Genomic DNA, 16636 nt, shown 5'->3' on the forward strand with positions numbered 1-16636 from the left:
AGGAGACATGACAGGTAACTGTACTGTGATGTCCTGGAACAGATAAAGGACATTAGATACAAAGAAAAAAATTTGAATTCTTCTCAAGTGTGTAGCTGAGCATGAATCATCTGAATAACTAGCAACCGCTGTTGGTCTACTGGCCAGGAGGAAATTTGATAATTAGTTCTTACATGGCATGGGTAAAGTCACATATAGTTTTCATTTAGAAGTGATATACATCATGATGAAAAAAGTATACACCCCAAAATAATAAGTATAAAACAACTGAACTAGTGTTAATTGCATAGCTTAGTAGTTTACCTGATAACCTTCTCTTATGTGCAGGTCTCAACTACTTTCCTGCAGTTTGGACTGGCAGTATTTACTCTCCACATGGCAGGTTTCTGTCCTTTCATTAGCTATCAGAAGTAGTTAAGAACACAGTCTCTAGATGACATCATAGAAAATGGCCCTTAGAAGAGCAGTTCCTCTGCTGAAACAGACAAGATGTCGAAGAGTGATAGAATTAGCTTTTTTGGAACTCTAAAATCTGATCCAATGTTTACAGCAACTAGCAGACCGCTTATTGAAGAAAAGGGCAGTTGGGTTTAGTAAGAGAACACAGTGGCATTTTTATCCACTGGATTACCATCTCCCTGATGTGGCAGGGGCAGCAGCCGTGGGGCCTGTGGCCTGCATTTCTGGTGTGACTTACTGGTATTTACCTTGGACTTTGTTCTTAAAATACGATGATCTGGTGGTATCAAAATACTGTGGCCTGGTGGTTTCCTCAGAGCCCAGTGCAGAGGCTGACTTTGGTCTCACACCCCCTCCGCATACACATATACCCCACTGCACGGAACGCACCCTCAGAAAAGACATAACAGGTCCCACGGCTTCCGCGTGGGGTAGATCTGTGAGCTCCATGCAAGGAGAAGATGGCCAGGCTTAGCAAAACAAACAGTTGACTGAAACTATAAAAATTCAACTTAAGTAAGCCCTACTGAAGGGGGAGAATCTGATTTCCAGGATTACCACACTGTAATATTAAAAATGCAAGTTTTCAATAAAAAATTCCAAGGCACACAAAGAAATCAGGAGGATATGGCTCATTCAAAGGAAGCATTATAAACACAAATGATTCCTGAGGAAGTCTATACTTTGGACTTAGTGCACAAAGACTTTAATCAGCTGTCTTAAATATGCTTACAATGTCAAGGGAAACCATGGACATAAAAACAAAGAATATCCGGAAAGTGATGCATGAACAACGAGAGCATCAGTAAAGAGATCGGCATTATAAAAAGGAACCAAATGGAAATACTGAAGCTGAAAAGTACAATAATTAGACTGAAACATTCACTAAATGAATTCACCCGAAATTTGGACAGGCAGAAGGAGGAACGTGGAAATGGGGACAACTGAAATTATCCAGTTGGAGAAGTAGAGAGAAGAGTGACCTGAAGAAAAGCCTCGGAGAACTGCAAACACCATTTTTAAATAATGAGCTTTTCAGTATAGCTGACGCTGATGTGAACATTGAATCACTTAAAGCCAATGAGCTTAGTAAATAACCTTTATTTACCAGAACAAAGGTTACATGAAATCAGAGCTATCCATAAAGTTTGTGGCGGTTACAACTTATGACTCTAGCCAGTGTTATCTTTTGAGTGCAGGCTTAGACTCCAAAGTAATTTTTTTTTTACTTTTTATTTTGAAATACTTAGATTCATAGAAAAGTTGCTAAAATCCTACAGAGAGTGAGTGTGTTTCTTCAACCTCCATTCTATGACAGTTGCCATGATACTTTTGAAAAGTACTGGTCTGTTACTTTGTAGACTGTTTCTCAATTTGAGTCGGTCTGGTATACTCCCATGGATAGATCAATGTTAGCATTTTTGGAAAGAATACCACATTCTTTTGCTAAAAATACTATGTCGTACCTTTCTTAGTGCACCGTATTAGGGTTACATGATGTTAAAGTGTCTTATTACTGGTTAGGTTAACCTTGACTCCTTGGTACAGTGGCGTGTGAAGGGTTTCTCCATTGTAAGTTAATGTTTTCCCCTTTGTAGTAATATATATTTGGGAGAGATTTTTTTGAGATTGCAAATATCCTGCTTTGCTTCAAACTTTCACCCACTAGATTTAGCATTTATCAGTGAATCTTGATGGCAATAACTATTACTCTGATGTTTACCTAGTTGTACTTTTATATTCCCCTCAATCCTTCTACATTTATTAATTGGAATTTTCTGTGGAAAAGAGGTGTGAGATTCTAACCTCATTAATATCATTGAATTCTGGTGGAGATACAGATCATAATCAAGTTATTACCTGATTAAGTAACAGGTAACTATGATGTTAGACAAAAAAGCTATACTGTCATTTGATTTTCCTTCCTGGAATTCTTTTTTTTAAATTTTTAACTTTTAATTTTTTACTTTATAATTTTTCTTATTTTAGTGGGGGGAGTACCTGAAGTGGGTAGAGAGAGAATCTTAAGCAGGCTCTAAGCTCAGCATGGAACCCAATGTGGGGCTCAGTCTCTTTACCCTGGGATCATGACTGGAGCTGAAATCAAGAGTTGGACGCTCAGTGGACTGAGCCACCCAGGAGCCTTCCGTCCTGGAATTTTTTTAAATACTCGTATTTGATCTTATTTTCCTTATATTGAAATAAATTTTTTAAATATAAAGATCACTTGAAAATGGGTTAGGAAGTCCATGAGTGTGGGGTTAAGACCTGTGTATAAAATCCCTGAAGACCAATTGGAATAAAATATAATCACCAGCAAAATTTAGTATGATTTGTGGAGTACAATGTAAAAGATATTATTTTGAGGAAGAGAAATATTTCTATCATGTAGTTTAGTGGGGAAACCTATTTAAAGGTGTTTGAAGTGGTCCAGGTGAGGAAAGGATGCACTTCTGTGGTGGTTTTGAATGTGGAGAAGTAAAAACACAAGCTCTTTTGAAAATAGGACCCAGCTGGACACTGAGAAATATTAAATAAAAATACAGGTGTATGTCATTAATATTTGGTGATAATGAATATTCCAAGTCCGTAATCAGGGAGTTATGAAATTGACTTGGCTGTAACAGGAAAATACAGTATGCCTTTTTCTTTTCTATTACTTTCTTTCAAAATAATATAAACTCACCTATTTAGAGTTCCATTTAGAAAATAAAAATAAAAGGTGAGTTGCTTTAATGAACATTTTAGTTGTTATCGAGTATTCCTAATACTTTACATTTGTACGGTGCTGTGTCTTACTTACTTCCCCACTAGACTCCTGTCATAGAATAAGGCTGATGGTGTCTTTTTTCAGGAGTAAAGAGACTATGACAAAGAGTGACTTGACTTGGATCCTGCTGTTCTTATATCACAGTGTGATTTTTATTTTGGCTCTCACAGCTCTAGGAAGGTCAAAGTTCTCAAAATTTATGTTTCACTACTTAAATAAGCTTTTTGATGGTGGAAAATTTATATGATCCTGTAACACGTAGACTTTGATACCCTATTCAGAAAAGTTGTGTAATAGCAATGGGAAAAAAAGAACCTAAGTCCAGAGAGTTATTTGTAAATGCAAATGAAAGTGAGAAGTGATCTAGGTGTTTGCTTATTTGTAACCATATTTATAAAGAGAGTACTAACATTTCCATGAAAAAAAAAGAGATATTTAAATCAGTGTGAGCTTCTGTGCATCAAAATTACCCTGTATGCTTTAGCTCTGAATAAAGTTTAAGATCTAACTGAAATGAAGTAAGTGCTTAAAAATTGGCTGACTTTAAACAACTGAATCTGATACTTGATGGACTATGTCCCGTACTAGAGGAGGGAAAAAGGATAATTGAATAAAATGTTACGAATAATTTTAGACCAATATATTTAAAAATTTGTATGAAATGGACAAGTTTCTTTTTTAAAATATTGTTTTAGCATTTATTTTTGAGAGACAGAGACAGTGCAGAGATAGAGAGGGAGACCGAATTCAAAGCAGGCTCTAGACTCTGAGCTGTCAGCACAGGGCTTGATGCAGGGCTCAAACTCACAGACCATGAGATCATGACCTGAACTGAAGTCAGAAGCTTAAGTGACTGAGCCACTGAGGTACCCTTGAAATGGACAGATTTCTTAAAAGATATAACTACCACAGCTTGCTCAACAATTAGTGAATAATCTGAATATCCCTGTGTAGATGAAGAAATTGAATTTATAGTTGAACACCTTCCCACAAAGAAAATCTCAAGCCATTGGGTTTCACTGGCATAATGTTACACAATAAAGGAAGAAATAATACAAATTCTACACATACTCTTTCAAAAAAATAGAAGAGGTAGCAATACTTCCCAATTCATTGATACCCTAACCAGAGAAAAACATCACAAGAAAATAAAATTATACTCTAATATTTTTCATAAAGATTGCTTTAAAATGCTAAACAATATTTTAGCAAATGAAATCCAACAGTCTATAGAAAAGATATTTCTTAATGACCAAGTGGGAATGCAAGCTTGGTTTAACATTTGTAACCCAATCAATATAATTCTCCACATTAAGAGATTGAAGTACAAGAACCAAATGTTCATGATCATCTCAGCAGGTCCAATAAAAAGCATTTGACAACATCCACCATCCATTCATGATTTTAAACTCGGCCTATTAGGAGTGAAAGTTAATTTCTTTAACTTAGTAAAGGGAATTTGCAAAACCTAGAAAACTGTCAACTTTTACCCTAAGATTGGAAACAAGGCAAGGATTTCTCTTGTTACCACTTCTATTCAACCCCATGCTGGAGGTTCTAGACAGTACAGTAAACATGAGACAAAAATGAAAGACATTTTATATTGACAAGGAAGAAGTCCTTTATTCATCGATGATGTAATTATCTCTAGAATAATGAAAGATATCTATGTAAAAGCTACTTGTTTATCAGTGTTGCAGGATACAAGGTGAATGTATAAAAGTTGATGATTGAACTGGGGCGCCTGGGAGGCTCAGTTGGTTAAGTGTCCGGCTTCAACGCAGGTCATGGGTTCGAGCCCCGTGTCGGCTTCTTTGCTGACAGCTAGCTCAGAGCCTGGAGCCTGCTTCAGATTCCGTGTCTCCCTCTCTCTCTGACCCTCCCCTGTTCATGCTGTCTCTCTCTGTCTCTCAAAAATAAATAAAACACATAAAAATTTTAAAAAATTGATGATTGAAGAACTCATGAAGAGAAATTGAAATAAAAAATACCACTTACAATAATATCAAAAAATATTGAGTTTGTAGGGATGAATTACAGTCATGAGAAAAGTTTTGAGGGTTATGGGTGTCTTCATTATCTTGACTGTGTTTATTGCACATTTTAAATCTGGACAATTTATTATCGACCAGTTATGCCTCAGTAGAGCTATAAAAATGCTATAAAGAACATTATTGGGCCACTTCAGAAATTGGAGAGCAGGTGGTAGATGAGGTAAAATACTGATGTTGAATTTACTGAAGTTGACAACTGCTGCAGGAGTGTGTCACTGTTCTCAGGAAATAAACACTGAGGAATCTAGAGGTTAAGGGCCATAGAACATGTAACTTAGCCTCAGATGCTTCCAAAACAATATTCTGTAATTTTATATCCATGCGTACACACATGGGTGTGCGTGTGCGTACACGAGGAGTAAGATGGATGAGGCAGGGACAGAAGGGGCAAGACAGAAAATGATGAAGGAAATGGGGAAAATGTTAACATTACATGTGTATGGCTGAGGGGTTTACTGGTTTATGTACCATTATTCTTGCGACTATTTTCTCAGTTTGAAGTTACTTTCAAATAAAAAAGATTAAAAATCTGTATTTTAAAAAGTGCTGTCATTTACAAAAATTCCTTATGTAGGTCCCAAAATAAATAACTAAAAGAAAGATTAATTGAACTTAACCAAAATTGAAAAGTCCTGCTTTTTGAAAAACACTTAAAAATGAGAAGGGAGGAGCACCTGGGTGGCTCAGTAGGTTAAGCTTCTGACTCTTGATTTCGGCTCAGGTCATAGTCTCACAGTTCGTGGGTTCAAGCCCTGCATCCAGCTCTGTGTGGAGCCTGCTTGGGATTCTTTCTCTCTCTCTCTCTCTCTCTCTCTTTTCTCTCTCCCAAAATAAAGAAATAAACTTTTAAAAACGTGAAAAGTGGGGAAAGAGTATTAAGAAAATGTCCGTTAAACACATGAGAAGTTGTTGAGTGTCACTAGTCATCAGGGAAATGTAAATTAAAATTACCACAGTAGGTTACAAGTACACTCCCACATATAGAAAAGGTGAAATTAAACAGGATAAAACATCAAATATGTTGGCAAATATATGGAGCAACAGGGGCTATCAGACATATCTGGCCTGGGGGACACTGTGCTAGCTGAAGTAAGCTAGTCACGGGAGGACAGACACTGCATGATCCTTCTCACATGAGATAATCTGAGAGAGACTAAAAGAAGTGGAGAGTAGAATGATCGTCCCCAGGGACTGCGTGGGGGGAGGGGAAGTGGGAGTTAGTGTTCAATAGCTAGAAAATCTCAGTTTTGCAAGATGAATACATTCTAGACATCTGTACGATATTGTTCCTATAGTTAACCCTGTATTATACACTTAAATTTAAGAGGGTAGATCTCATGTTAAGTGTTCTTACCAGAATTTAAAAAACAAAAAAAATACCCATATAGATAAGAAAGTAGCAGCAGAGCAAGTGAAGCTAAACTTGATGCTTTGGTATGAAACAAAGTTCAGGATTTGGCTCTCTAAGAGGTTTACATCTATTCAATTAGATTTTAAACTCAACAAGGAAGGCAAACAAGTTTTTCTCACACGATGAGTCTAACTTTATGTACATCGGGAACAGTATTAGCTAATACTTAATGAGGGCTGACTCTGGTAGGCACTCTTCATATTTTACTCATATTAACTCAATTCTAATGGCACCCCAGCAGGAAGTTACTACTGTTATCCCCATTTAACTGATGAGGAAACTGAGGCACAAAGAAATTAGATAACTTGCTTTAAGTCGCACACCCAGTAAGCAGAGAAGACAGGATTTGAGTCGCCGCAGTACAGTGCTTCGGCGCACACTCTTTACCGTGATGCCTCCTGCCCCTCGAAGGAAGATCCTGAGGGCAGGTCTGGACACGCGGGGTATCTGAGTAAGAGTCAGAAAAAGCCCAGGCTGCCTAGTGATGTGAGCCGGGCTTCAAGTCGCAGCTCCTTCCCTTATTGTCTTTGGAGGATTACTTAAGCCCCCTGAGACTCAAGTCCCTACTACGAAAATGGGGACTCTGATACTTAATTGACAAAGCAGGTTCTGAGGATTAGGGGAGATAATGTAAGTAAAGTGCCCAAGTGCAGGATCTGATGCAGTAGTAAGTAGCTAGTGCTGTAAATGAATACTCTTACTAGGAAGATACATTATACACAGTATATAAAAGAATGTAAAGCACTTACTATAAAAATTAGGTTGAATTCTTAAATGGCATTTGTAGCAAAATTATAGATTGTCCATAAAGTTTTAAAACACTTTCTGAAAAGACAGTGTATAAAGCAATTTGTGTGTGTAAAGCAATTTGGAAAAAGTTTGTCAGTTCTTTAGTATACATTTAAACATCTGCTTGCCATTTAACCCAGCGATTCTCATTCTGCATATTTACTCAAGAGAAATGAAAGCATGTATACTTAAAGTCTTGTGCATGTACTGTTCTAAGAAACTTTATTTGTAATAGCCAGAAACTGGAAACAATTCACATAACCTTCAAGAATTTAATAGATAAGCAATTTGTAGTATATCTATACAGTGGAAGTCTTCTTGATACTAAAAAGGAACAAACAATAAATCATATGCATGAATCGCAAAAACATTATGCTAAATGAAACTAGGTGTAATAAACCATCTCAGTGATGATCTACATAGAACATTCAACATCATATTTTTATGTTTTATTTTTTTTAATGTTTACTTATTTTTGAGAGAGAGAGAGAGAGAGAGAGAGAGAGAGAGAGACACGAACAGATCATGAGCAGGAGAGGGGCAGAGAGGGAGGGAGACAGAGAATCCGAGGCAGGCTCCAGGCCCTGAGGTATCAGCATAGAGCCCAATGCAGGCCTCAAACCCACAAACTGAGAGATCGTGACCTGAGCTATTGTTGGACATTTAACCGACTGAGCCACTCAGGCGCCCCTTAACATTAATCTTGAATCACAGAAGGCAGATCAGTGATTGCTTATGGGCAGGACTGTAGAGCAGGCATTGCCTGCAGAGGGACATGGGAGAACTTCCTGGGGGAAGAAGAATATTCTAGATCTTGATTCTGGTGGTTAGTTATGTGAGTATATATTTGCCAAAACTTGTAAAACTTAAAATGGGTCCATTTTTACATATAAATTATACATTAATAAAGTTGATTGAAAAGTTAAAAAATAGGTGCCAATCTTTAGAATGCTTCAGAAAATATTTAGTAAGACTGTTGACCTTAAAATAATTAGCACTTGTCTAATGAAGTGGAAGGTATTATGACAGAGAGCCCTTGTACTCAAAATAAAACCAGGGGTAATTTTAATTTGATATGCATGTGTTTAAAAAAATTTTTAAACATCCACTAGTAGATAGGTTTTTGGATCTGAAAGAATTATTACTGGGTTCCTTGTTAGCATTGAAAAATGAGCTGCTAGGTACTGTATTTTTACTATAAATATAGAATGTATGATTATTTATTTATTTATTTATTTAATGTTTTTTTATTTTAGAGAGAGAGAGAGAACACAGGCAGGGGAGGAGCAGAAAGACAGGGAGACACAGAATCCGAAGCAGGCTCCAGGCTCTGAGCTGTTAGCACAGAGCCCTATGCAGGGTTTGAACTCACCATCCGTGAGATCATGACTTGAGCAGAAGTTGGATGCTCAACCTACTGAGCCACCCAGGCTCCCCAGAATGTATGATTATTTAAATCCAGGGAAATGAAGGAGGGGGTCTACTTCTGGTGGTCAGAGAGACCTTGAGGGGGTGACAGTTGAGAAGATACGAGAAAGGCTGCCATGGGACGAGTCAACTAAAGAGCCCAAGATAGATTGTGTGGACTTGAGAGGCTTCTCGGTGCAAGACCTTCCAGGCCCAAAGTGGGAAGGTTCCAGGCTAAGGAGGAGGAGGCCGTCTCCTCCACTGTGCTCTCCGTTCCATCTTTCCTGGCTTTCACAAGGGCTTGGAGCTCCTGCAGTTACCCCCGCTCTCTGCTGTGGCATTGATCTCTCTCTGCATTGAGACCCATTTTTCACCCAAATTTATCTCTAGCGGAAGAAAACTGTCTAGTGACCTTCCATCAATTTTCATTTTTCTTCTTCTGAGTTAACGTCTCCCCAAAAGCTGACCTCATTCCACTCTTTCCCTTCCTTACCTCCTGCTCACTTTGCAAACAAGCACTTCCATAGCGCTCAGCCCTCACGACTCTGCTGAACTTCCTCCGTGAAGTTCACAAGAACCTTCAGCCACCAGATCGCTCTGCAGCCCCGCTCTTGCTCCAATCTTGATCTGACACAGTTGACCACACCTTCCTGTCTTGAAATACTGTTTTTAGTAACAATGTGTCTATTTGAAATCTTGTCATTTAGAGTATTCTCAATGTCTCCTTTTCAATTCATCAAATTTAGTTTGTTATACTGTGTCTATTTGAAGGGATAGCTTTTTATTTAGGAGCGCTAAATTTATTATTTATTTGTGAAATAAGAAATCATATTGCATGTATTACATTAATTTATCATTGGGAGAATCAGTATTCAGCAAAAAGTTTCTGGACATAGTATATCAAAAACCTTAAAGGGGCTCATAGCCTTTGACTCTGTATTGCATTTATACGCAATATTTTAAACACATAATGTGAAGTGTCTAAAAGTTAACATAAAAACTACAAAATCATGTTGACACTTTTAATGGTGAAAAAAATGGAAATAAAACCTCACTGTTTAACAGCATGGGGGTGATAAGGAAAATTTCAGTGTACCCATAGAATAGAGCATGGTAATGGTGAAGGGTATGTACAAAGAGAGTTTTTTTTTAAGTAATAAAGATTTCTTAATGTATAATAAAGGAAAAATGTATATATAAAATTGTGAGCTTTTATAAAAATGTAGAATGGAGAAAAACTGTAAGAAACATAACCAGTTTTTCTTTAGGTGGTAAAATCATTGGTGATTTTTCTGTATTTTCCAGCTGTATCACAGTGATTGTTTTATTTTTAAGTTCAGAATACCATTATTAAGATAGTGCTTGCTATGTAGTTGAAGTTCAGATATATTAGAAAAGGAATATTTATTCTGAGAGTCTTGTGTTAGGCTGCAGACCAGCATCTTCTCACAAAGGGACCTTTTCTACTTTGTGGATTATCTTTGATACTTATTTGACTCTTATTTCTCTTAGGAAAATAGTGGCCCAGGGGTGCCTGGGTGGCTCAGTCAGTTAAGTGTCTGGCTTCAGCTCAGGTCATGATCTCACGGTTCATGGGTTCAAGCCCCGCACTGGGCTCTGTGCTGACAGCTAGCTCAGAGCCTGGAGCCTGCTTTGGATTCTGTATCTCCCTCTGTCTCTGACCCTCCCCTGCTTGTGATGTCTCTCTCTGTCTCTCAAAAAAAAAAAAAAACCCATAAGGAAAATAGTGGCCCATAATTTGGACAATTTGCTCTATGTCATTCTTTTTATGATGTGCTTGACCTTGATAAGCATCCCCCCTCCCCCCGCCCCAGTGTTTCAGGGTTTTTACAAGGCATTTTGCCATCCTTTCCTTCTATGTTGTAATTCTTTAGGCCAGGAAGAATAAGCCATGTCTATAAATAAAATTAAATCGTTGTTGATGTTTCTTAGCTAAGGGTAACTGTATGTAACTAATGTAGTTATATTACCAGAAAGACAAGTTAAGAGTATTTTGTTGTTGTTTTAATCTGCAGGGAGATTCACCAACAAAAGTAGATTATAGACCGGCTTGAAAAACACTCCCATGGACTTGATGTTGGCAGTTAATGGCATACTGTCTTACAGTGTTGTTTCAATGTTTAATACTGCTTAGTTCTCTTAACGTGAGTATTGTAAACTTATCAGATCTGTGACTGTGTCTTCTCGGTGTTCTCTGTTGTACCCCACACACCGTTATCCACAGAATATGTGCACAGACATTTTCAGTGAATGAATGAATATAACCTTCTCTTTTTTGTCTTGGTTCAGGGAACTGAAAGTGTTCCCTTAATGGGTGTACATTTCCTGAAACACATGGAATTAAACTACTTTTTCCTTCCGATAATTCAGCTAAATAGACAAAAATGCATGTTATCTGCTCAACTTGGTGGTTATCAGGAGAATCTATAAGTGTCCTGAACTGCTAACCAAAAGTCAAACAAAATCCGCAAATATTTAAGTAATGTTAAATTCCAAGAATATCAGTGGTGGTCATATGGGCAGCCAGGAGCACGAGGCATGATTTTCTGTTTTATACAGGATTTGATTTGACTGGACCTTGCCTCATTTTATGACTTATTTAATTCCTTGTTTTTTTGATCCTGTGTTAGTTTTTATGAACTTAGCATGCATTTAACTTTATTCTAAATAAATAGTTTAGTGGTGATAATTGTGTATTATACTTGAACTTTCTCTTTGTGGGAGTGTATTTTATTATGTATTTTTTTCAGAATGATCTCATTATTAAATAATGTTCATTGCTACCACCATAAATGAAAGTGAAGTTGTAAGTTAAGTAATATTTTAAAATATATGTTCAGTTCTACTTGCAGTCATCAAAATATGTAAAAATATGTATAATTGCATTAGGGTTCATCCAGATTTAATTTTGTTCCCTCTCTCAGTTTTTCTTGGAAACTAGTCACACTGGATATGCTGCTCTTCTTTATTTTGGGATTGTTCGTACATTTTGTGTTCTTCGGCTCCATCTTCGATATTTATTTTACCTCTCCTTTGGTTCATGGAATGACTCCTCAGTTTACGCCATTGCCTCCTCCAGCAAAAAGATTAGTACTGTTCGTTGCAGATGGCCTGCGGGCAGATGCACTTTATGAATTAGAGGAAAATGGAGATTCTAGAGCGCCATTTATTAGGTAAGCATGTCAACTGAAAGAGAGAAAATGTTATCCTGATACTGTTTGGTCTCATGTTGGACATAGAAGTGATGATGAAAAAGAGAATAGGGCACATACATATCTGCCTTTGTCTTGCAGATTAACAGGTTTATTTCTTCCCAGGAGTCATACGTGACCTTAGTTACTTGGCCTAACTTGTCCTAATTTCCTGAACCGGCTTACAACTCACTATATTATCTTTTTCTTATAAAATAAGCCTTTTACATTTTTGAAATAATGACAAGCCTAAATATTAGTGAATTGCTAATTATAATGGTGTTTAGAAAATACAGAGTTCAACTCAAAATACACCTATAAAATATAGAAAGCCCTTCTACGTCTATGTCACTGTTAAATATGACTTGAGAGTCTATGAAGTGGCTTTGGAAAAATATTTAACTTTTTAAACTTATGGGGCTCCTACAAATAATTACTGTCTTTCCGATTAGTGACCAGCCCCTCAACAGTCCTTCCTAATGCTGTTGTAGCGAGAGTGAGACTCAGATTCAAGTGGAAATTTATCTAAAATAGTATTCCATCTTCCCCTGCTCTCACCTGCCATCATTACTTAATCTCTACTGTGTTTTATTTATTTATTTATTTGTTTATTTATTTAAGTTGACTTATTTTGAGGGGCACCTGGGGGGGCTCAGTTGGTTAAGCATCCGACTTCAGCTCAGGTCATGATCTCGCAGTTCGTGGGTTCGAGCCCCGCATCAGGCTTTGTGCTGACAGCTAGCTCAGAGCCTGGAGCCTGTCTTCGGATTCTGTGTCTCCCTCTCTCTCTGACCCTCCCATGCTTGTGCGCATTCTCTCTCTGTCAAAAATAAATAAAAAAACATTAAAAAAATTTTAAAACAGTTTCCTTATTTTGAGAGAGAATGAGTGTGAGCAAGGGAGGGGCAGAGAGAGAGGGAGAGAGAAAATCTGAAGCAGACTCTGCTCCCTGTCAGCATGGAGGCAGTTGTGGGGCTTAGTCTCACAAACCGTGAGATCATGACCTGAGCTAAAACCAAGTCTGCCACTGAACCGACTGAGCCCCAGGTGCCTGTTTTACTGTGTTTTTTAGTTTTCTTTATAGGACTTAGCATGTGCAGGGTCCATGAAGCCTGGGCCTTTGTTTTGTATGCTACTTGATTATCCAGTTCTTAGAACATAGTAACCAATTAATAAGTATTTGTTCACTGCCAGAAGGATGAAAGACTTTGGATTCCTGTTAAATTCTGGAAATAAATGGTGGCTCAAAGAAGTGCATAGTATATTAAAAGATCAAAGTAAATAAGTGAGCAACTCAGGGCAGTGGGACAAGATGACCAAAAAAAGAAAATCAAACCAGAGTTCAGTTCACAAAAATATGTCACATACATGTCTACAAATAATTAAAAATTTGGGTGATAGATTTGGATGAATTTCTTGGTTGTCAAAGAAAGAGAACTACAGTTCATTGCAAATTACTGGTTCTGAGGGAAAAGGTGAGCTTCACTGGTTGCACTTGTTTCTCGTTTGGGTGTGGATAGCAGGCCAAGGTTGATGTGCCTTGTGTTGTATGTATGCCATTGCGTGTTTACAATTTCAGGAATATTCTAGTTTCTTTTAAACTGTTTGTGAAAGGTTTTATTTGTTCTTCCCCTTGTCTTTTAAAAAATATGATCTGAACTGATCAAAATGTTTTTAAACAGAGAGATCCAAATTTCTTTATACCTCCCTCTTTGTGTTGAAGTTCAGTTTTCATTAAATAACTGAAGAAGTTAAAAAATATTTCTCCCTTAATAAGTGGGTCAGTGGTTTTCAGACTTTATTTATTATGCATGCATTTAACTGAAGTTGGTTTTAAATACTGGTAAATCAGTATTTAAGAATATCTAAACTAGGGTGGCTCAGTCAGTTAAGTGTCTGACTTCAGCTCAGGTCATGATCTCTCGGTTCATGGGTTCAAGCCCTGGAGCCTGCTTCTGATTCTGTGTGTCCTTCTCTCTCTGCCCCTCCCTGCTCATGCTCTGTCTCTCTCTTTCTCTCAAAAATGAATAAACAGTAAAAAAAGAGAGAGTATCTAAACCAGTACATGTAGCCATTATTTTGGGCATCGGGCGTTCATCTTGGAAACCGTTGCCAGTGCAGTCAGCCTCGCGTAGCTGGTTGCTGTGCCGGTCCTTCCCCGGCAGTGGGGCGGCTGGCGCTTTGCCTTCTCCGGGATTCAGCTTAAAGAATACTGACACCACATTTTAGCAGAGATAACTTTTGCCTGTGTTAAACTCAAATTTAGGAATGTAATTTAACTCCTAATTGAGAGTTAATTTTTAAATTTAATTTTGTTTTGAGATTGTTTTTTTAAGAATTGTTTTGAGAATTGAATTTTCTAGTTTGAGAATTTTGCAGAACAGAGAAATCGAAAAGATTATAATGATGAACATCTGTATACCCTTATCCTAAGTTTAATGGTTTTTAATTGTTTTCCTATTTGCATTCTCTCTCTCAGCACACATGCACATTTACACGCACACACACGCTTAAATTTTTAATTCTTTTTTCCTGAGTCATTTGACCCCTTCAGCGCGTATCACGTAAGAAGGACTCTCCTGCATGACCACAGGACCACCTCACAGCTAGTGATATTTGACTTTGATGGAACAGTACTGTGCGTGTCAGTTATTTCTTGGGTAACAAACCATCTGAGTACTTGATGGCTTCCTACACACGTGGAGCGGTTCGCTGGTTCTTTATCTCACCTCGGCTCACTTACCCTGCCGAATCCAGCGAGTCATCTGGGCGCAGTTGGGATCAGAACTTACACACTGTGAGATCATGACCTGAGCTGAAGTCAGACGCTTAACCGGCTGAGCCACCCAGGTGCCCCAGAAAGAATCCTTTCCTTCTTAAATTTTGACTCACTTTTTGGTTTTGATTCCTTCTGGAATAATCTTACTTTTCTAAAGCTCGAGCAGGACTTAATCATAGTCTGTGTTAACTGCTGGTCGATACCTTTTAGGAATATCATAACGCATGAAGGCAGCTGGGGCATTTCTCACACCCGTGTGCCGACCGAATCCCGGCCAGGTCACGTGGCCCTGCTCGCTGGGTTTTATGAAGATGTCAGTGCCGTTGCCAAAGGTATTGTCTGTCTGGATGACTTTAGTACATGAAAAATTTGTTGCGTAAACACTTTTTTAACACTGAATCATGACACAGAGTGACGTGTCCTTTGACATTCTTTTGGCAAGTGTGTTATCGTGTCTTACTCATAAACACACACTGGTGTTGATTCAAGAATTAAGCTTTGGTTTTGTCATCGTGTGCACCTAAAACAATCTGACTGGATGGACCCGTGGTTTTCCTAGCTGTTAGCTCCCAAAACTTCCAAAGAAATTCTGTATTTTAGTAAGAAGGAAATTATCTCTTGTAACCTTTAAAATTATGGTATATGAGATTACTTAAAAATAAAATCCGAAAATAATTTATGGTATAATGTAGTGAATTTACTATCAGTTTTGCATGCGTTCTGCAATTAATCCTTATTATTATTTGAAGAATACTATTTTAGTGGTTATACTAATACTCTACCAACTATATATTACCATTGTTACTATTGGCTTCTTTTCTCAATGACCTGAAGGATGGAAGGAAAATCCTGTGGAATTTGATTCTCTTATTAATGAAAGCAAGTACACGTGGAGCTGGGGAAGCCCAGATATTTTGACTATGTTTGCCAAAGGTAAGAGTCATTGATTATATTCCCTCACATCGTATAGGTAATAAATCAATGTGGTAATTTTTATGTTACTTATTGTATTTTATTGATTTTTGAGATACTTGTTTTTAATATTTAACCTCTCTGACATAGGGATGTGTATTACAATGGACAGACATGTCTATTTGATTCTTTGTTTTAGTTCTTGAAATATTGCCATTTGTTAATTTCTTGGATTCAGGGAAGTGGTATATGGCTCTAACATTTAACAGCTTTATAATCTTGGGCAAGTTAGATAACTTCTCTGACCTCCAATTTGCCTTTTTAAAAATGTGATAATAATCATCTCTATCTCATAGGTTTGCTTTTAGGATTAAATTAGATAATTCTTGTGAGATAGTTAACAACGTGCTTATCACATAATTCTTCATTATGATGATGTTGATGTCTGGTTCATTTTATTTTGATAAATTACCAGAAGTTTGTAGATATTCACGGCAAGATTTAAATGCTATAACTTATAATTTCTATTATTACATATTCAAGACCATGCCATTTGGATTTGTTGTGTTTGTTTCTGTGCATTGATTAGAAAATTCATTTATATTATTTTCTAAAAATCAGTTGGATTCCATTTGAATTTTGTGTCATTAAATGCTTTTAAATTTATTTGTTTTTAAATTTTTTAATGTTTATTTATTCTTGAGAGAGAGAGAAAGATAAGGCATGAACAGGGTAGGGGCAGAAAGAGAAGGAGACACAGAGTCCAAAGTGGTCTCCAGGCTCTGAGCTGTTAGCACAGAACCTGACATGGGGCTCAAACTTATGAATTGTAAGATCATGACC

General features: G+C 37.3%; 1 protein-coding gene across 2 annotated transcripts in view; it reads left to right on the plus strand.

The window, feature by feature from the left end:
- PIGN (phosphatidylinositol glycan anchor biosynthesis class N) overlaps nucleotides 1-16636 on the plus strand; it is a 113359-nt gene that overhangs the window by 8296 nt on the left and 88427 nt on the right. For both annotated transcript variants that reach the window (XM_029922189.1, XM_029922188.1), the window contains 4 exons: nucleotides 10927-11055; nucleotides 11836-12084; nucleotides 15092-15213; nucleotides 15716-15814. In XM_029922189.1, the coding sequence (XP_029778049.1) occupies nucleotides 11864-12084; nucleotides 15092-15213; nucleotides 15716-15814 (442 nt within the window). In that variant the 5' untranslated portion in view covers nucleotides 10927-11055; nucleotides 11836-11863. The remainder of the gene's footprint in view (nucleotides 1-10926; nucleotides 11056-11835; nucleotides 12085-15091; nucleotides 15214-15715; nucleotides 15815-16636) is intronic.

Source organism: Suricata suricatta, chromosome 14 (genome assembly GCF_006229205.1).
Source record: "Suricata suricatta isolate VVHF042 chromosome 14, meerkat_22Aug2017_6uvM2_HiC, whole genome shotgun sequence".
NCBI classification, from domain to species: domain Eukaryota; kingdom Metazoa; phylum Chordata; class Mammalia; order Carnivora; family Herpestidae; genus Suricata; species Suricata suricatta.